Genomic DNA, 23,005 nt, shown 5'->3' with positions numbered 1-23,005 from the left:
ATGTGGGCGGCGGTGATCACTTAACACCAGGTGACCCGTACGCTCGTTTGTCCTCCTATAACTAAGTACTCCAACTAAGTACAATATTTATTCAAACAAAACAAATCTTATGGTTATATATATATATCTTATGAACTCAATTTACAATACTATGATTACATAAAATTAAGACTTTCACTACCGGGAAGCGAACCAAGAATACTGGCAGCACTTCCACGTTGGATAGCTAGGCTAGGTTTCCAGTAGCCCTATTGAGGCGAGAAACCCTGGGCTGATCTGGGCCCCACGGGCCAAGTGTCTCGACGCCAAACGACACATAGATGTAAGACTCACTGAGACCGACATATTTGCGACGCTTGCTGTCTTCGGCAGTCGAAGCAGCAGCTCCAACACCAGCTGACGTAACTTGAACATGGGAAGGAGCTAGAGTGTCGATGCAAGACGCATACCAGACCAGCGCCCTTCCCCGTGCCCAAGAAAAATATAATAAGTATAATACTGTATATTGTTGTAGTTGTTTAAGAATGAAATTACCTTTTTGGCATACTGAATACATTGAATTAAAATAAAACCTCCTTTAAATATATTTTGTTTCTTCTCTCTTAGAGTGCTATTTGCTTCCGAAGCGGTGGACGTAACAATCAACCTCAATGAGATTTAAATGATGTTATATTTTATTCAGGTAACGGCCTCTACAACATTCTGCTGGTGGCGACATGTGGACTCATCCTGCTGGGAATTGGAATCGACATGTTTGGGTTCAGCTTGGCCGTGGCTGCCGCCTGTGATCTTGATCTAAATGTGACGCAACAGGGTATACTGACGTCACTGCCTATGGTTGGTAAGTAACTTGTATCAAATGTAAGGCTATAAAACTAGTAATTGAATTATCTCTGCCTCCTCCTTGCGTTGTTTTCGTTCGTGACTCCCCCACTGCATCAGTTTCTCCCGTACGAAAGTTCTCCCTTCCCCTGAAGGGTATTTTGTGGAATATTGATGTTCAGAGAAGATCGTATTTGGTCCGACCATCTCGTGGGACGTTTGCCATCTACATTGCCTGTCACCATCAGCTGTTCAAGACTGTGACCCTCTTTACGTGCAATATGTCCGAAGAATTCCAGCCCTTTTCCAGATTTATTGCTACCGCGAAAATTCGGCAGACTCGATTAGTTTATACTCTTACTGATAGTCGGCTTAGAGAAAGATCGGGCAGATGAATCGTTAACGTTTTAGATGGCGTTTTTGCACAATTGCCAGAAGGTGAGAATTTTGAATTTGAAGCGAGCATTATTTACTTATAGAAATAAAGTCACCGACATATCCCAAATGATTGCGAATTTGAAGTGGCAGTGGGCAGGACACATAGATGGCCGGTGTCGACACGTAGCAATAGCGCCCTTTTCATGCTGGAGAGGCGAAAAATAATTTTCAGGTGTTCCTTACTGTAAAAGTATTATATGTCTGACCTAATTCTATGAACTCATTTTACTGGTCAACTCGAACATGTCTATTCTTTATACTAGACAACGCAAAAGTGTCTTGCCGCGTCTCAGCACTCTCGTAGCCTGTCTGTTTCGCCTGCCCTGCCCAGCAAAATCTGTACTGTGCTGTACTGCCTTATCTGCGTCTCAGCATACGCTTAGTTTGACTCCTCCCACTATCACATCGCGCACGTACCAGAGCGATCAGAGCGGCGGGCGACAGGGTGCTCTGAAGCGCCAACATGGTGGGTCCACACTTCTCGTCCCGGTACCGCTGCAGAGCGCGTTGGATGCCGCGGTACACAGCGCGTGAATCTGTTTCTACAGATACCTCCCAATGCAATCCAGCGCTGGGCAAAGTGGTTTCGTCGGTTCCAAGGTTAATCCTGTGTTCAAGATAAAAATTTAGATACAATTAATACAACGGAGGCTAAACAATTTGTTATTTTAATGTGATATGGGATTAATTATACAAATTAAATTTTTAACTAAAATGTATGCCAAGAGAAACATTCGTTTAAAAGGCCAACCGTTCGAGTGATGCATGGATCGTAAATCTTTGTATATCTTGTTCAACCCTCAGGTTTTGGCATTATCTACAGGATTTACTTTACGGTTTTTTAGGCGAATTATACCTAAAACAGCTAGTCGCGCAGAGTTCGTAAATTGAACATAAATCGATTTAAATTTTTTCTCTACGGTCCTGTAAAGTCTTTCATATTGAGTTTTATCATGACTTTATAAATCTTCGCTAACAATCCCTAGTCAGTGTGCCAGTGTTTAAGTACTGGTCGCACCGACCAGCAGTGTTTCTGTATTGAATTCATGATTTTCTGGGCCACATCCGGCCAGCCAGGTCGGAATCGAGCCGTGGTCGCCCAAGTGGCGCTCATAATTCGCAACAGTTGGTCTTAGCATGACTGATAATGCTTTTAATATATTATGAGAATAAAAAGCAACAAAATGTTATAGTTTACCTGACACAATCAAGAAAAATCCTACTGTACATTACAGAACAACCAATTCCATAACATAAAGCTACTGAAAACCCAAGCGCTGCGTTGGCAGCTATTTCGGTGGACGGATCAGCTTAGCTATCCAACGTGGAAATGCTGCCAGTATTCTTGGTACGCTTCCACGCTTATCTTAGTCGACGCTATAGAAATTCTTGTTAAAGCGGTTGTCATCAGCATGACTTTTTTATATTTATTAAATTATTATATTTAAAAAATTTCAGGTATTTTGGTGTCATCGTACCCCTGGGGCTACATCTCTGACACTAAAGGCAGACGATATTCTTTAATCATATCTGCACTTGTTGGCTCCTTACTGTCATCACTGTCGAGTCTTGCGAGCAACTGGATCGTACTCGGGCTGATAAAATTCGTCTCTGTGTGTTTGTAAGTATCTGCTATACCTAAGCTTTATTTATTATTTTATGACTAAGATTATTACTTGTTTAATTCAAGGTGCCCTTTCCACTTCTTTATATGCAAACTACAAATACTTTATAAAGTTTCTTCAACACATAAACACGTAGACGTAGTGAATGGGGATGAAAACTCAACAGATAAGATTAGGAACAGTTGTTACTATTCATTCTATCTATAGTATTTTCTTTGATTAACGTGAGTGTTACACATTGATATAAATCACTTTTTAAGTATTATAAGTAGTAAAACGCGTGTGATTGTAAGTGTTATTAGATTAGATTTTGCGAAAAAGATACATTTTTATTATTCTTTTAAGCAACCCGACGTTTCAAGATCTTTGCAGTTCTAGTTTTCAGGTTCAGTTCAGTTTTTAGAAAGTTGCCAATACTTTTATTGTTTTTCGAAGTAATCTCCGTTCCTCTCTACACATCGTCACATTCGATGGAACCGCTGAGAAAAGCAGTGGGCCCATTCTTCCTTAGGGGTCTCTTCTATGGCATTTTCGTACGCTTTCACACCACATCTTCAGGGCTCGTAAAGCGAAAACCTCGAATTTTATCTATAGTTCTTGGGAATAAAAAAAAGTCGCAGAGTGCCAGGTCAGGACTGTATGGCGATGTCACCTGTGACGATGTCAAATACAGCATTTGAGTCACCGCCGTTGAAATTATCTAACATTTGGCGACACCAGTGTTTCTTGTCGTCGGTTAAAGTGTGGGGAATCCATCTGGTATTAAGCTTCCTGTCGCCTAAATGTTTGTGTAATGTTTTTTGAACTTGACTCATACCAATGCCTAGGCTTGCCCATATCTGCTGATAGGTCACTCTCTTATCTTCCTCTATCATGCGTCGCACAGCACTGATGTTATCTTCGGTAGTCGCTGTTAAAGGACGTCCCTCACGCGGATCATCATTGAGATTGCTACGTCCGCGCTTAAACTCGTTAAACCAATTGCAAATAGTGGCACGAGATGGACATTAAGAAATGCTAATCGCAGCCTATCATAGCTTTGTTGTTAAGTAAGCCCACAACGAAAGTCATAATAAATCATTAACCAAAAATTTTCTCGCGATAGGTTCATTTTCACGTGTAACAAGAGTTTTAGATTTGCCGCCAATTCACAAAAACAAATGACAAATGAATGCAATATACTACAATATACATTAGGTTACCAAAGAGTTTTAAAATTCAAATTAAACAAAAAGTTTTGATTAGCAATGTTTCTAACTGGCCAGTTCTTAACATTTTCAGTGTTACCCACGTACAAAACAGTTACAATTACCCGTGTTTTAATCCTTTCTAAAGTATTTTATTTAACAAACAATTCAATAAAAAATAATTAAAAACATAAATGCAATGTTCCTCTATGGGCCTCATAACAAACTGTTGAATATTAACTAGTGAACATGGCGATAAATTATAGTAAATATAAAGAGACCCAGACTATCTCTCTAGTCTAGGTTGCCCAGAGTTTGCCTCAAAGCGCAATCACAACATTGTGTATAATATATTCTGCCAACTGTGGCCGATCATGCAGTTCTTTATGGCCGCCTGGTATATTGAGCAGTTATAGTTACTGTTACGACTGCGTATTTCACCTACTTAACAAAAGAAGAAGAAAGAAATAAAGAAGAACAGTACATATCAATACAAAAGACTTAAAAATTAAAACTTAAAAAAAAATTATGTGAACAAAATTGAGGGATATTATATACATGTATATGTATAACCCAATGCAAAGTGAAGTTTGCGTTTTATCACACTCAGCTAAGTCTTACCTAAGTAAAGCCTGAGCAAAGTCTAAGTACGGTCTATAAATGTCAGCCTTAGAGTCACATGACCCGTGGCGTCTAAATGCGCGGAGATTTTACAAAGTATTGTGTGCGTGTTTCGTTAAAGCTACCAGAAACCCAGGCCCTATCAGTTATTTTGACCAACGTATGAACCGAGCAATCGAAAACGGAAATATTGTCTTGACACACATTTACCTACGTAATTATAGTTTTTACTACATTTGTAATTATGATAAGTATAGCTACAGACATTAATTTACATAATATAATGTATGTTACATGTTTCATGATATTCAAAACAACAATTATTATTATCATCTTTTGTTATTGCCATTTTTTTTCGTTCCTATATTTTCCGTAGCCAAATGGCAAAAAACGAAACCCTTATGGATTCGTCATGTCTGTAGGTATGTCACAGCCACTTTTTTCCGAAACTATAAGAACTATACTGTTGAAACTGGGTAAGTAGATGTATTCTGTGAACCGCATTAAGAGTTTTATACAAACATAGAAAAAAAAATTTGGGGTTCCCCATACTTAGAACTGAAACTCAATTTTTTTTTTCTTCCAACTCATACGTTTGTCTTCAAAAATGATATATTGAGTGAATAGTTTGCGTGAGAGACACTTCCAAAGTGTTCCACCTGTAATTTCTAAAATAAGAGAACGAAAAAACTAATACGTCATAAACAGTAAACAGCAATTTACCTTTCATTCAATCAACTCAAATATATAAAAAAAACATATTATGTTACTTGTTGCTACGGAACCCAGTTCAACTCCCACTTAGCCGCTTTTTATTAATAAGGATAGGTACAATAAAAGTAACATTTCTTAAATGTATCAGAATACTATTTACCAATGATCTTTTTCCCGAAGGGTTTAAAGTCATCTAAAATATTTATCGTGAAGTATAAAAAGGTATTTGAAAGAATAGAAAAAAAATAAAATGAATTAATTATATGTGTCTGTTTTTTTATGAATGAATATTTACTTTATGGCTAAGTTATAACTTGAATATTGTAGAGAATGTTAGTCACAAATCCATTTCACACAGCATTGTCAAATCATCAGTTTTACGATACGTGGTCACAGGGGTAAACCTAGTTACTCATGTGTCGTGGTCGCCATTTGAGGACTTTACTGCCCCAACAGCCATCTGTCCGTCGAGCTATGTGCCCTGCCTACTGCTACTTCGGTTTCACAACCAACTGGGCTATATTGGTGACTTTGATTCTTATAGGGATCTCCTCATTTCTAATTTGATCTTGTAGGGAAACATCGAGCATAGCCCTCTCCATTGCCCTCTGAGCGACAATCAGCTTCATAATAAGGCCCGTAGTTAACGACCACGCCTGCCTTCCGTATGTCAACACAAACTGGTTAAAAACCTTCATCTTCAGACACTGTGGTATATTGTACGAGAAGATAAGTTGTACCAATAGCTCTTCCAAAACTTTAAAAAAAAAGGAAACAATGGTACAACTAGGTACTAAAACTTACTAAATGTAAATTTAAGTATAGGTAAACACGGCATGCATTGATACATTAGTAATAAACGTCCCTAACTAAAATTTATGGTACTTTTACATTATTTAATTGAACGTCGACATCATAACCTAGCTCCCAATCAGCCGCAACGTTAGGGTTGCCAGGTGTAAACAGGTATTTTATTGTTAATCATTTATCGTCATCTGTTTTTTTTTTTTTAATTTTGATACACAATTTGATTTTTTATATACTATTCACGATAAACAATTCTTGCTCCAGGTAAGTGGTTTTTTATGGAAAAGGAGGATAAACGAGCGTACAGATTACCTGGTGTTAAATGATCACCACGTTGGTTGTGGCGTGTCATGCGAAAGCTGAAAATACAAGAATAATATATATATATATATATATAATAAGAATGCTGGAAATACAAGAGAACTTCTAGACCTACTTCTTAACTGATCGACATGCCTATGTACTTGTCAATGCCATATGAAAACACTTCTTGTAATTAATAGTTATACCATTCTTATTGCACCATTTACTTAGCTTATCCAAATTACTTTGCAACATAGGGCTGTCTTTCAGATTTCAAATATATAAAACAAAGTTGGTCCGAGATGAGAACCTTGCGGGACTTTGGATGTGATTTAGTAGAGGCTAGAAAAAAAATCATTTACTACTACATAAAAGACAGGGTTTTTTAAGTATCATACCTAGCCAAACCCATTATATAATAATGATAGACTCTCCATCCAGATTACCATAATAAACTGTTATAGATATTTTATTACTGTACTCTCAAAGAACAATTTCAAACGAATAGTTTGAGATTTCTTAAATTTTAATTGTCAATCTATGAATATTGTTATCAATTATTGTTATCAATCTATGAATTCATTTTTATATAATTTTAAATAATGACCAAATACTATTTAGTATAATTATCTAGTTTCAATTAATTTCAGTTCTTGTGCTGCAAACTCTGTGACGTACACCTTATTGGGAGAGTCTTGTATCCAGAGTGTTAGACGCAAATATATGTTGATTATAACGTGTATTCTCATACTATCTCCAGGGGCCGCAGCCGGTGAGTACGACTGGTTATGTACAATTTTATTCAAAAATGGTTTTTAAATCATTTCATCGTCTTCATCATTTCGGCCGGAAGACGTCCGTCCACTGCTGGACAATGGCCTCCCCCAAAGATTACAGTGACGATCGGTCCTGCGCTGCCCTCATCCAACCTGTTCTTGGTGATCTTGACCAGATCGTCGGTCCATCTTGTGTCAGCCTACCAACACTGCGTCATCCGGTACGTGGTCGCCATTCCAGGATTTTACTGCCCCGACGGCCATCTGTCCTTCGAACTATGTGCCCTGCCCACTGCCGTTACATTAAAATTTAAATTGCCATTTAAATCACTTATTCAATGTTTAATTTGCAATAGAAGTTCTTTGTGCAGTTTTAATAAAGGAAGTGTGAAAATATTTTACTCTTTCGATTAATTCAATAATATTTTGTAGGGCATTAAATTTATACAGTTGAATTCTTGCCTCTCACTTATTTAGATTATCAAATCGCAAGGCGGTTTGGTTCATTTTTGCTAGAAAAATATCAGACCCAGCCCATAAATAAAGGTAGAACTGAATAAGATGGGTGTGGGCAGTCATCATCTCCTCTCTAACATGAATCGGAGTCTATGTTAACTTCTAGGCTATCCTCTTTCTCTGAGGAATCATCTTCAGAAATATTTATCCTATCAAAATTACCTCGATAATACTGTTGGATAGCCTTTGATGTGACATTCTGTGCATAAATAAGAAATAAATGTTCCATGAAATTGGATAAAATTACTTACGTACACAATCGCACGTGGGTCCAATCGACCCAAATTACTTTGAGCGTCCGTTCTGCGTAAATTCCGTCTGACAACTGAGTTTCCCGAGGAATGTGATGTGATTTGAAGGCACTTAAAGCGGTGTGGCGAAGTCATCAATAAAAAAGAAATGATAAGCAAACAAAAACCTCCTCGCGGGTTAACGATACTGGAACAAAAGAAGTGAATAAAAAATCACTCAATACTTTCTTTTGATAGAGCATTAGAAGAACTTTATTATTAACTAAGTCTTCAAATTTTGTTTATTATTACAGTGCTTACGTACCCCACGCTGCTTCTAGACTTCAAACTTGACATTCCTTTCCTGAATCTCACATTTACACCATGGAGACTGTTAATCATAGTGCTGGCATTACCAACTGGATTGGGCGGTATTGCTATATGGTTCTTCTGTGAATCACCCAAATTCTTGGCAAATTATGGAAGAGAAGATGAAGCCTTAGAAGTATTGAAGACTATTCACAGAATCAATCATAGAGGATCGAAAGAGCCACTAAAGGTAACAATGTTAACCACTGAAGCTTAAATAAGGCAGTAATGTTGTGGATTTATTGAAATTATACTTCTTTAGTCACGTTATGAAAAAATGATGAGAGTGAAATTTTTAGATGCACGCGCATCACTGTAACACAAAAGTAACAGGTTGAAGTTGGTTATTATAATATATGTCTTTTAAACATTTACAATTAACAATTGTTGACATTTGACATATTTCTTACAAATTACATTGTTTGTTTTTATTTATTAAGAGCATTTGCAACAAGACCAAACCAAACCAAAATACAATAAAAGAATATATAAATCATATTTAAATAGGTTTGTATCTGCAAAATTACATTGACATAAAAGCAAAATATAATGACATTTGTATCTTTTTGATGTTATTGAAGATAAACTTCTTTGACTATTATTTTACTAATAGAGATATGGATCTATCCGAAATAAATGTTTTTGTCATTATTATTTTAATAATATTTTATTAATTTTACAATATTGTTCTTTCTACAAAAGTAGAATAGCACGACTAATAGATAATTTTAAGGATTTTTTTTGTTACGCCAAACTACTTACGTACTATACTTCTTGCGTGTATACCCACACTTTTTTTCACTTCTTCTTCGTTCTATAACTTCTAACTAAAAATAATATATCTTACAACCTTAAATATTTTTACCATGGGGTATACTAAAAAGACTAATTTGGTTTATTTATGTTTTAATTATAATATTTAAGATATCACAAAGCAAAAACGCGATTAGATTAAATTTTCACAATAGAAAAAAACAGTGTACCTTTAAACAACGCAATAGTTGAAGTTAAAATCAAGTTTAAGTAGACTTGCTTTTAACTAAAACTTTTGAGTGGGTAGAAATTTTAGGTGTTATAAATAGTCGTGTGAATTTCAAATGATGAAAATGATTTTCAGATAACATCACTGGTGCTTGAGGGTTCTGAAAACGCAAAGCATCAGTCTCTATGGCAGTCGCTGCACGAACAGAGTGCGCCGCTATTTCGACCGCCTATGCTTTGGAGGACACTGCAGCTCTACTTTATTGTCTTAGTAGTCTATATCACGTAAGATATTTCATTAATTAAGGAGGAGGATAAACGAGGTCGCCAATTATATGATGAATCTTCTTTTTGTGCACAGCAACATGGTTTTATGAAAGGCCGATCAACCACCACTAATATCATAGTTATTACTGATGACTTAACTGAAGCTATGGATAATGGTCATCTATCGGATGCCATCTATACATATTACAACAAGGAATTTGATCGTATAGACCATAACATAACATAACGTCATTCTACTCAAAAAATTATTCGGTCTTGGTATTAGATAGGTATTTTCATCATATTTTAGCAACCAAACACAAGCTATTGTTTGGAATCACCTCCTCTTGGGACACTATTCCATCGGGTGTTTCTCAAGGCTTACTTCTCGGTCCCTTGTTATTCGTATGTTACATCAATGATAGACGCATGTTTTGTGAGCTCTTATTACCTATTGTTCGCTGACGATATGAAACTCCATCGAGTTGTAAATATTATTGATGACGCACTGCTACTTTATAACATGAGTCTCTAAGATGTTTAAAGACAAAAATATAAGTGTCTTTATCGAAACCCACATCATAATAGTATGTTTAATTGTGGATTTATCAACAGAATTTATTAAATAAACATTTATATTCAAATAACTAAGACGTGTAAAACATGTGCAACGTTTCCAGGATTGAGCCAACTATTTATGTCAAACCTAGTCAATTTTCAGTACTCATTTGAAATTAAATGCAATTTTCTTAACTTTCATCAAATTTCAAATCTTACAAAAAAAAAATCTTATCGATTTTGCAAAAGTTTTCCATTGATATTAAATATAGCACGGTCTTTTTGAAATCATTGTGGTGACCCATTTACTAAGCATCTTTTCCTTTTCTTACAGTAACAATAGTTTCCTGGTATGGTTGCCGTATCTGTTGAACTTAGTTATTCAAAACCTCAAAACCTCTGGTGAATATAACAGTTTCTGCCATCTAATAACTTTGAGTCAAGACACCCCTAATGAAAACACTTTCAGTAATTCTACCGACGTAAGTATCTTATTAAACTTGTGCCTGAAGTTATTTACTTCGTAATTTCTTACATGTTTTTACCATGCTTACGATTAGAATCTATACAAATGATTTGAGTTTTCTTTAGTGTTAATTCCGACAATATTTGTATTTAAACACAATTCGACACGTGTATCGCCTCTACACGAGGCATCCTCAGGACGTGTTGTCTCGCAAAAATCTGAGTCTCGTGCCATTTGTATAATTACGGATTTCCGCAAAGTAACGCCTACTTCAATAAATTTTTTTTTATTAGAATCTAAGCAAAGAGAATTATTAAATATAGTACATATTGTGATGATTATTCCATTAAGCACAGACTCGGCTAGTATAAATGGAACTTATTTTATGAAATTTTTTTTAGAAAAAAAATTGTTTTTGAAAGTAATAATAAGATCATATTATAACGTGTCCATTTTATAGTAAAAATAATACAAAGAATTCTATTGCAATATTTTATTTTGACGCGTTTAGCGAAATAGTCACAGTTTCTCGTACAACTCTGAAAGAACGGCGATATCACAGCACGAATCTATCATAAAACACGTTTTTTGTTGACAATAACCACGATTACTTATCTAGCAACCCGAAACATAAACCACATAATGATACCTCGACTATTGTAAACAAAAGTGGCTGAAGCGTCTCAAGTGGCCACGTCGGGTTTGGGGCCAAAACAGCTGAGCAGGTGGAATCTGCGGGCGCGCATATTGACACTTTGGCATATCAGAGCTTAAGGAGTGCCAATAGATGGGTACCCTCCGGCTCCAATACCAGATCGATTCGATATTTCATTGGCTATACTTAACCGCGGGATATTTAGTATTAGAGAAGTCTTAGTGCCATTTTGTGCCACTTTTGTTACTGATAATTTATTACTATTTACTGATTATAAAAAATGTTATTAACAGCATATAAAATTATGAATTATTTATTTACAGGTCCCTATTTGTAAAGGCAAAGTCGAAAGCAACGTAATAATCACGCTAGTAATATCTCAGTCAATATTTTCTTTCCTAACCTTCGTTATTTCATACCTCATGAAATGGAGACGTATTGTTCTCCTAACAAACCTCTCTATCGCTGCGTTGAGTGGATTCTTGATCAACCTGATGCCGGATCCAGTATTAAGCATTGTGGCCCTCATGGTATTTACGAGTACAAACCTTGCGATGGGCATTTTGGCGTCATATTTTGTGGACTTGTACCCTACTTCCTGCAGGTGAGATTTTAAAAATAGTCTATTTTTTGAACTATCTAGTAGAGTACTTCGAATTCACCGACGCTTCAATTATATTATCAATAAATACAATGCAAGAGTTATACATATTTTTCTGATCTGTCTTCTCTTAGATTAGAATAAACAAAAACGGATGAAAGTTAATCTTTCTGAGTGATAAACTTTATAATGTTAAATAGTTGTAATAATTTCTAAGTGTTAAATCTTTTATGTACCTACCTAATATATATTGTCATTTTTGTGGACGAATACGCAATAGATGAATATTGTATTTAACCACATAAATGCTAGTACTTTCATACTGATAAATAAAGAAATTCGTGCGAAACTATTCCCATTCCAAAATGTTCAAAAATGCACAACGTTAATGTTAAAGTTTTTACAGAAGTAAAAACTTTAACCAGCAGAAGCTGGCACTCCCGGAGTGCAACTCCTTGTCAAATTGTTACATTGTATACATTATATAAATACTCACCACGTCTCTGCATTGTCTTCGAGAATCTGTGTTATTTGGTATACCCCTAGAAAAACATAATTATTTCATTGAAATAAAACATATTTATAGGAAATATTAGAACTCATGGTCATACTACTTTCGTAAGTAGAGCTATACGTACCTATAACTATGTCAGTATCAGATCTCAAGTATTTTTTGAAGTCAAATTCGAACTTTCCTTACTACGCTGCAATGTATAATAGTTACCTACATTAGATTCGGGAATATTTGTTAGGTATTTGGTGTTCTTATCAAACGAAAATGCATGATTATATCAATATAAACATACAGGCTAGCCAAAATATTTAATGTTGATGGTTTTAATATCATTTTACTTAAATCATAATGCCAATTACTACTCAACATCACAACAACTCTACAATTACATCTCTTGAGTCATCTTTTTACATCGTTTGCAAGGACTGATTTACGTTTTCTGGACAACTTCACTCATTTTCTAAGTTTCCGCCCAGTCGTATTATTTTTTACACCAAAACAGAATCAACAGTATACCACTGCCTGATATAGCAAGGTGTGAGGTAATTATATCACCATCACGCTGATTGAAGTATGAAAATGATGACAGGCATGAAAAATGTAACGCCTGAACATATTTTGCGAGCGAATACTTTCTTACTTTACTTATGCCAAAAAGTAAGGCGCAAAGAGTTTTATGCTTATAATCCTTGTTATTGATTACTAATCCTAATAAATGGACTTACATAATAAAAGTACAAGCTATAAGAATAACCTATCTGAGTTTCGTACTAAACAAATGCGTCATACCGAGAAACAGGGTGTTTAACTGTAAAAAAAATGGTTGTTAAAAATAACTCTGGAGTATTAACTATAACCAACAGCAAAGATTGGCAACTTAAAAATTAGACTTAAGGGTATGTCTAACAAGATAAATTAGTGTTCATAGCTTCAAATGCTATATTTTCACCATAAAACTTGCCTAAAAACACCTAGTTTGCGTGTTTTCTCACCCTTCGCCTTAAGTGATCACCGCCGACCAGATTCTATTGCACACGAGGAGGCCGGCGCCTTTAAAGAAGGTGTACGCGCTTTTTTTTGAAGGTACCAATGTCGTATCGTCCCGGAAACACCGCACAAGGAAACTCATTCCACAGCGTTGTAGTACGTAGAAGAAAGCTCCTTGAAAACCGCACTGTGAAGGACCGCCACAAATCTAGGTGGTGGGAATGATATCCTAATTTGTGGCGTGTCGTGCGAAGGTGGAGTTCGGCGGCAGGAATCAGGTGAAACAGCTCTTCCGAACACTCCCCGTGATAAATGCGGTAGAAGAAACACAATGTAACGACGTCTCTACGCAACGCCAAGTGATCCAACATTTCATAGAGGACTGGGTCCCCGACGATTCGAGCTGCTCTGCGTTGCACGCGGCCAAATGGATCGAGCTGATACAGGGGTGCGTCAGACCATAGGTGACAGCAATACCCTTTATGTGGCCGGACCTGCGCTTTGTAAAGCGCTAGAATGTGGGCCGGCATGAAGTATTGCCCTGCTCTTTTATCACGCTCAGTTCCTTCACAGCCAATTTGGGTTTGCCCTCCAGATGGCCGCGGGATTGGCAATCACTCGAGATTTCGAGACCCAGTATTCCGATACTAGGCGAGGCTGTAAGGGAAGTGTTGTCGAAGGCGTTGATATGAATTTATACGGATATGTTATATACGAATAATACAAATGGGGTTTTTTATGGAACCTTTTCAATTTTATACCTAGAAGATCCGAGTGTTTGCGTTAACCACAAAAACACATATTTCGTATCGCCGTTCTTCGACAGCACGTATCATATCAATGATCTGATAGTGCATTATAACAATAATAATAATAATAATACAAATTTCAGAGGAATGGTGACGTGTCTCAGTATCATGGTCGCCAGGACTAGCTCATTTATCGGAATCAATATGGTCTCAGGCTTACTGTTCAAATACTGCGACATCACCTTCAATGCCTGGTCCCTACTCGTTGCTAGTAAGTATTTTTAAATGAAATGAAAACTTCTTTAGCATCTTTGAGATTTGAAAGTCGATGAAACGAAAAGGCGCTACAGTAAAAAGAGACAGACACATAAATTCATAAGATTTGGTACCAGGTGATCATAGCTGAAGAAGAGATTATCATATGTATGACACGAGTATACCTTAATAATATATTATTATTATATTATTATACATAGATTCCAAGAGAACATAAATATGGTAGCGGTGATAGTAATGTCTTTCATAGCGGTTGAAATCATGTGTCATCCTAGCAACATGTACCAGGACTTCATATTCATTTTAGAGGTTCATGCACAATGCAGGTTTCTCTTCTGGCGTGTGTACTTTGTACGCACGCAATTTTTTATTTTTATTATTATTGGAACGAAGCTCTTTATAGCAGATAGTGGTGAATGGTCACCAGTAAAAAGACTGCCTATTGAAAAAGATAAAGAGACTGAGAAACACATGCATTTATTTACACAAACAATGCCATTATAATTGATATTTACTAGGGGAACATAAATGAAGCAGAGATAATTTAAAAGAGTGAAAATATGGCACTGTCAATGCAAACAACACGAAGGGGCTCGCAGTAGTTAATAGGTTCACAGATTTGAAATAGATTTACCTACTTAAGACGCGGCCACATAGTCGCAATAAGGAGATAATTTATGTTTTATGCCTCATAATATTATAGCAAATTTTTTTTACAATACCCTTACAAAAATTTATGAACTATTTATTTGTATGATAGCAAAACGAAATTCGTTGCAGAAATACATTCAAACTATATAGGTTATAGTTTACTTCGAAGGAAAATTTAGTTTATTTTTTAAATTAATTAGCGTTGGTAATTTCTTATAACAAAGCTCATGTTTTCGAATGAAACTTTTAGTACGGCAATTATGTTTGTGTGCTTGGCATCTTGACATTCAATGGCATCTATCAAATTTTGTAACATAATTACAGAAAATATGTGATCCCAGTGTCTTTCTTATTTCTTGTAGTATTATTTGTACAAAGAATTACTACGCAACCATTTTAGTTTCAATTATTAGCAAAGTTTAACAGAGCGTTTATCATCGTATGACTGATTTGGTCGCCTAAACTTGTCTTGCGCGACTCAAAAGTTGCGTATCAGTCTTATTCTTTTTTATAAGTAGCCTGCATCTTCGATATCATTTAATAAAAATTTATAAAATGTTTCAGGTGGTATTATGGCATCCTGGTACTTGCCAGCAGATGAAAATAAGCAAATTCCAGAATCGATAAATATGTTACGAAACGGTTAAGATTGAGATATTATGATATAGGTTATGTAGAAGTCAGACGAACTGTATGAGTACAGTGTCCAGTGCTGCCATCTATATTTCTCCAAAAAAAAAAACACAATGAGCAGAACCGACACAAACTCAACTACTAACCGCCGCGCTCATAGATGTTCGTTATCCTAGTGCTAAGGAATACTTACCTAAGTGTAAATTATCTACTCAGGGGCATGCATATCATTTAGGCAATTAGGCAGTGCCTACCTCGTTATAAACCTAAATAAATATAACACTAGTGTTAAAGTTGATTTTGTTTTATTTGGTTCTGTTATTTTATAACCAAACTTCTATTGAACACCCATTCGTAAAATGTTTCCTTACGCAATATTCCAAAGTTCAACTACGAATAGTTAAATCCACAGTGCCTTATCATAATCAGCCGGAAGTCGTCCACCGCTGGACAAAGGCCTCCCCCAAAGATTTCCACGACCATCGGTCCTGCGCTACCCTCGTCAAATGTATTCCGGCGATCTTGACCAGATCGTTTTTTCGTATCGGACTTTACTGTCCCAACGGCTATCTGTCCGTTGAGCTATGTGTCCTGCCCACTGCCACTTCAGTTTCGCAATCATGTAATATTATATGGACTAACGCAATCAGGACTATTTTGGTAACTTTGGTTCTACTACGGATCTGCTGATTTCTGATTCGATCTCGCAAGGAAACTCCGACCATAGCCCTCTCCATTACCCTCTGAGCGACATCATCATAAGGCCCATAGTTTGCGACCATGTCTGTGTGCCGTAAACCGACAATTTCGAGAGTACACTTCCTTATTTTTATGGGAGTAGGTGCGACATGGACATTTGACATGATCTTCGTCTTGTCCATGTTCATTTTGAGACCTACTCCTTGGGAAGCTGTTTTGAGGCCATCAAGCATATCAGCTTAAGTCTTCCATGGTCTCTGCCATGATTACGATATCGTCTGCGAATCGAAGGTGAGTGATGCATTCACCGCTGATATTGATGCCCAGTCCGTTCCAGTCCAGAAGCTTAAAGACATTTTGAAACGCAGCGGTGAAAATCTTTTGCGATATGACATCGCCTTGTCTCACTCCCCGCTACAGTCGGATAGGCTTCGAGATGGTGGCGTTTCCATACAAACACTTCAACGCTTCGATATATCGGTAATCAATGTGGCACCTCTGGAGAGACTGAACCGCTAATTCTTGATCGAAACACAGGCTTTCCCATAGTCCACGAACGCCAAGCATAGTGGCTGGTTAGACTCTTCTGTCTTCTGTATAACCTGAGCGTATATATGTGATTTATGGTGCTAAAGCCTTTTTGGAATCCGGCTTTTTCGGGAGGAAGTCTTCAAGCCTGTGCACAGTGTCTACCTTACTAGAAAACCAATACGTGCCACTGAATCTACTAAGGAGAGTTCTATCCCAAAGATGTCACTTTTGGTTTCCTTAGCTAAGGACACCTTTAAGTAAGCACGTAACTGAACTTTCACTATGGACAGGATATCGATAAATTATTTGTGATACCAGTATAATACTAAATAAAGTTACTAAAGTTAAGTATTTCTTAGGCCTATCAAGGAATACTTAAGTGACTATAGGAGTGAACATTTTCAATACTAAGTAGCTATTTAAGTATTACTTAAACGACAGTGAGTACGGCAGATATATATTGCTAATAAGTATAAGAAGAATTAAGTAGCAAAACTTATTGTTACGAAATTAGAAACAAACCAGCTTAATACAATGATATAATATTTAGAAACGATAAAAATTGATGTATAAATTAATATATAATAGATAGAAAATATATTATAACAATCTGTAAATATATTGTATAAAAATAGTTATGTAAATTATTTGTTTAATTACTTAGTACTAACCTGGCCTAATTCGATTGATTATATAAACATTGTAGCGTTCATTCATTTTCCGATACTAAATCTGCGAGAATAACACTTGGAATTCTTACAATATTTCGTATAAAATCCGTGCATTTGCAAGCCCAAATGTGAAAAACGAATTCAGAAGATCGAATAGCAAAGCATCTGTGTGCAGCGCACATATTTCGCGCCTATTTCCGCCGTGAAGCAGTAATGTGTAAGCACTACTGTGTTTCTTTTTAACTAATGTATTTAATTAAATTTATAAATGTATATTTTAATACCTACATAGAACATACCTACCTTATATTAGAATATAATATTTTGTAGAACGTTTTATTTCCGTATCCCGCATAATTTTATGCTCAAGGCCATAGCGGCCCAAGAAATCGCCAAAATAGCGCAAAATTAAAACTATTGCTTAACATTTTTAACCGACTTCAAAAAAGGAGGAGGTTCTCAATTCGTCGGTATGTTCTTTTTTTTATGTTTGTTACCTCAAAACTTTCGACTGGGTAAACCGATTTAGATAATTCTTTTGTTTTTTTGAAAGCTGGTACTTCCCGTTGTAATTTGGTCCAGATCTGACAGTGGCATCCATGAAACATCAAAACCATAAAATTCTTAAATTTGCTAAATATACGTATAGCAAAGTTAGGTTCTGATTAGGGAATCCATTACAAAGTAACGAAACTCTTCAATTCTTAGAAGCAAATTAAAGATACTCGGCCGAATCTTTTTTATGCTATCCGGATATTTAAGTCATCTAACATAGCATATAACTATGTTATGGTAGTATGTAGGTCAAGTAATTGTTGTTGTCGAATATGATGATCAATTAAGGAGTCCCCTTAACGACTTACAGTAAGGGTGCGATCTGTGGCAGAACTAACTGTCTGTAAACAAATTGCAAAGCGCTTACTTTCATTGCTGCATTGAAAAATTTAGTACCTGTATCTACACATATTTAGACAACTTGTTAGTTAGTGTACTTTCAATTCACTAAAAAACAAAAAATAAAATAAAATTAACAAAAAAACAACCGTCTTCAATAACACTATTCCAAAACAATAGATATAATATGCACTAAAAAGTATAAAAATAATTGCGTATTTTCATACAATCTAATTAGTTAATCTAATTCAAGTTACGATTATTGTTATTTTTGGAGTCGGTGTCATCCAAAATAGGTTTGTGACTACATACATAGTTTATAGGTGAGATGTGCTTGAGTCGTGAGAAGGCGAGAGGCGAGAGCGCGTGGCGGCGGAAGGACACCGATTTTTTTTATACATATAAGATTGTATAAAAAAAAGCAAATATTTTTATACTTTTTAGTGCACATTATATCTTGTTAACTGTAAAACACGTACTCTAGACCTTATTTAGTGTAATTCGGATATAATTACCCTCACAGAGTGTCATCAACCGATTCGAAATGTGGACGCCTGTCATCCGCCTCTTGAAGTAATGATCATGTTACCACCTTATATGGTATCTACACAAAATGTAATGAATCGGTTTAATTTTCACAAGACTGATTACTCACTAATTACCAAAGCATTGAATGAAGTACCATGGTTTGACGAACTGCTTATTTATGATGACGTGAATGATATGGTAAGAAAATATTATACAATACTTGACAAAATTATAAACAAACATGTTCCGAAATGCAAGAAATTTAATAATAAGTATCCTAATTGGTACATCACACAAATAAAAAAGTTATTGAAATTAAAATTAAAGAAACGGAAAAATATAAAAAATAAAAAAACCCTCTTGACAAGATTGAATTTGAATATTAATTAAGACGTGATTGCAATGAACTAATTAAAAAAACGTATTCAAATTATTATATTATCAGCATTGAAAATAATATTTCAAAAAACCCTAAATATTTTTGGACTTATATTAAAAATACTGGTAAAGGCTATTCCAATTACCCTAATACTTTAATTTGTAAAGAGGTACAAGCAGATTCAAAAAGCAGTATTTGCAATTTGTTCGCTAAGCATTTCTGTAGCGTATTTGATAAACAAAACTTAGCGGAACCTACAAGCAGCTATGATCACAATTACAGTTACTTAAATGATATGCCCACCATTAAGATATCTCAAAGAAGTACCATTCAAAAATTAAAAAGACTTGATATCAAACAAAGTGCTGGCCCTGATAACATTCCAGCAATATTTCTAAAGCATTGTGCACACTCACTTACAACACCACTGCATATTATCTACAATGCTTCTCTGGAAAAGGGCATATTTCCTGATATGTGGAAAGAGGCAAGAATAGTTCCAATATATAAAAACGGACAAAAATTGACAAATAATAAACCATCCTATTTCTATTCTATCAACGTGCTCTAAGGCCTTTGAAAGTCTAGTTCATGAATCGATATTTCTCCATGTTCGTGGCTCTTTATCCTCTTTCCAAAATGATTTTATAGATAAAAGATCTACCAATACTAAGTTCTGCCTAGTTACCTTCTAAGTTATTTGACTGGTCTAATTGATGCTGTGGACAAAACCCAACAAGTTGATGTTATCTACACGGATTTCACAAAGGCGTATGACAAGGCAAATCACCACATTCTTATTAATAAATTAAATAAATTTTGAATCTCAAATCCACTCTTGGTATGGTGTCAGTCGTACAACAGACCAGAAAAAGTTGTTTTGGATGGATGGCAGTCTTACCTTTACATTGCAACATCTGGCGTACCTCAAGGCTCAATCCTAGGTCCTTTTTTATTCAATTTATTTATTAATGATATTCCTAATGTTATCCAGAAGTGCAAGATATTTCTATTTGCCGATAACTTAAAAATATGACGAACGATAGTTGATGAAAATGATTGTCATTTACTACAAGATGACATTAATAACCTAACGAAATGGTGTAAATATAATAAAATCTATCTTAATACTGACAAATGCTTCTCAATTACATTTTCAAGAAAAAAAATATCAATGGGCTTACCAATATAAGATTGACAATATAACTTTAAAAACTACTGATGAAATCAGAGATTTAGGTATTACAATTGACAAAGAGTTACGGTTTGTCAGTCACATAGATAAAATTGCAAATTCTGCACTCAGTACACTAGGGTTTGTAATACGGCAAGGAAAGTAATTCAACAAGCCAACTACTCTTATCACACACGGACTAGTAAAAAAAGAAGGACTCCGCGCCGTGATATTAGCAAGTGAAGCACCTTTATGCTAGTGTGTGTGAGGTTACGGGGTACACCAGTAACACAATTTTTTCTCCCTTCGATAATCATATATCCACAAATACTTTTATATTATTGTTTTTACACTTTTTCACAACGCACAACGGCATTTTTAAAATATTTTATTGCAACGCAAACAGATCTGTCACAGACGATGGCAGATCTCATAACGGCGGCCGATCGGCTTGTATTAATGTAAGTGTATGCGTGGGGCCATGTATTTACACTTTACCGGCTTGTTATGGTGCCTCACTCCTATGTAAGGTGACACGGAGTCCTAACTTTTTTACTCGTCCGTGTCATCACACTATTTAATAGCCTTTTACGAAGCAAGCTCGAGTATTGTTGTCAAGTCTGGTCCCCGTGCTATAATATCCACATCAAAAGATTAGAAAGTATTCAAAAAAAGTTCTGACGTACTTCAAAAAAGACTTCTTAAGAATTCTACTGTAGCCGGCTTGAGTTCTTTAAAATACAGAGTTTGGAAGAGAGGCGTAATTTGTTAGACTTAAGTTGTTACATAAACTGTTTCACAATTTAATTGATAGGCCAGACTTGCTGACGAAATTGTGTATTAATGTACCTCAAAGTGCCCCTGCCAACGTCCATTTTTTGCACTAATGAAAGTAAATACAAACCTGGGTAAAAATTCTCCAATCGAGCGAATGGCAAGAGAGTATAACGAGTACCTAAATAAAATACCAGACTTGAACATTGGTGAAGATGGGTTTACAATATTTATAAATAAATGTACTAAAATTTATAAGAAATAAATGCTGTTGTTTTGTATTGGACTTAATTTTAACATAATATTCAGATAAACTGTAATTTTACTAACATAATATTTAACTATTGTAATCCAAGTTGTATAGTATGGTCGGGAAGGTAACAGATAATGAAAGATGTGTAACCCTGTAAGTTATCTGTACACTTAGATACATATTTATTTTTATTTTTGTATGTAATTTATGTATAAGTGTGCGATATGCGTATGGTTTCCGAATAAATAAATAAATATCTATTGTTTTGGAATAGTGTATTTGAAGTCGGTTGTTTTTTCGTTTAATTTTTCTTAGGATTTTAATATCTTCTTATAAAAAAAATGGGTGCGTACAAAGTACATAATATGTTTGTCTGAAACTTCTTTGGCAAACTATTTTTTAAATATAATATTTATAATAATACTAATTTGATCTCTAAATCTAATGTTTTTTGTCAATATTAGAAATTATTCATTAAATTTTCTTCTTTTCTTCTTTCTTTCTTAAGAAATTAAAATTGAATTACGGCCGTTCCCAATATACTATCTACAGATAGAGGTAAATTATTACCTTCTACTGTCAGTAATTAGCTGTCAATAATCTGAAGCTGTCCCATTATACCCGATTTTTTGCTTATATTGGGACGCGTAAATTGAAATTTCCATTCTATTGCTATATGCTATTCGTCGTCTCATTAACAGACAGCGTGCACGGATAAGGTGAGTTACCGTCGATAAGTTTATTGGGACAGAAAAGTCAACGATAGTTACGATTTTTATCTCAAGTAAGAGATAGACTGAATATTGGGAACGGCCGTTAATTGTTAATTAAGATGTCCTACTTCAAGTTTCACTTCACGCTCGCTAAACCTGCACGATACAACGTTACTTACAAAATAATGGACTCCTTGTCTCAAATAAGTTCCAAGGTAACGATGAATGGCCCGTGTGTGACTCGTGAACTAGTGCTGCTTGAGGTGCCAGGTCAAACTGTTATATTTATTAAATCATTGTATTTATTTGATGCAATTATTAAATTGCACATTTAAATTCTTGCACCAGAAATGGTCTAGACTGGTTTTGGGTAGACTACAACGTACTTCATTGCTTCAACGTAACGCATACGGAATGTGTATTAAATTATTTAATAAAATACCTGACCGTGTACAATAATTCATCATCATCATCAGCCGGAAGACGTCCACTTCTGGACAGAGATCTCCCCCAAAGATCTCCAACGATGATCAGTCCTGCGCTGCCCTCATCCAACGTATTCCAGCGATCTTGACTAGATCGTCGGTCCATTTTGTGGGGGGCCTACCAGCACTGCGTCTTCCGGTACGTGTTCGTCATGCGA

General features: G+C 35.6%; 1 protein-coding gene across 4 annotated transcripts in view; it reads left to right on the top strand.

The window, feature by feature from the left end:
- LOC126974547 (solute carrier family 22 member 5-like) overlaps window positions 1-23,005 on the top strand; it is a 65,649-nt gene that overhangs the window by 2,717 nt on the left and 39,927 nt on the right. Inside the window, exons 2-10 of one of the 4 annotated variants that reach the window (XM_050822071.1) lie at window positions 683-841; window positions 2,719-2,881; window positions 7,168-7,289; window positions 8,354-8,598; window positions 9,526-9,674; window positions 10,549-10,696; window positions 11,659-11,939; window positions 14,330-14,457; window positions 15,678-16,039. In XM_050822071.1, coding sequence (XP_050678028.1) covers window positions 683-841; window positions 2,719-2,881; window positions 7,168-7,289; window positions 8,354-8,598; window positions 9,526-9,674; window positions 10,549-10,696; window positions 11,659-11,939; window positions 14,330-14,457; window positions 15,678-15,760 — 1,478 coding nt within the window. In that variant the 3' untranslated portion in view covers window positions 15,761-16,039. Of the gene's footprint in view, window positions 1-682; window positions 842-2,718; window positions 2,882-7,167; window positions 7,290-8,353; window positions 8,599-9,525; window positions 9,675-10,548; window positions 10,697-11,658; window positions 11,940-14,329; window positions 14,458-15,677; window positions 16,040-23,005 lie in introns of those variants that run through there. The other 3 variants (XM_050822073.1, XM_050822075.1, XM_050822076.1) reach the window with 3 other exon arrangements.

The sequence above is a fragment of the Leptidea sinapis genome, chromosome 32, assembly GCF_905404315.1.
Source record: "Leptidea sinapis chromosome 32, ilLepSina1.1, whole genome shotgun sequence".
Taxonomy (NCBI): Eukaryota; Metazoa; Arthropoda; class Insecta; order Lepidoptera; family Pieridae; genus Leptidea; species Leptidea sinapis.
The sequence above is the reverse complement of the archived record's forward strand: the minus strand, read 5'-3'. Positions and strand labels throughout refer to the sequence as shown.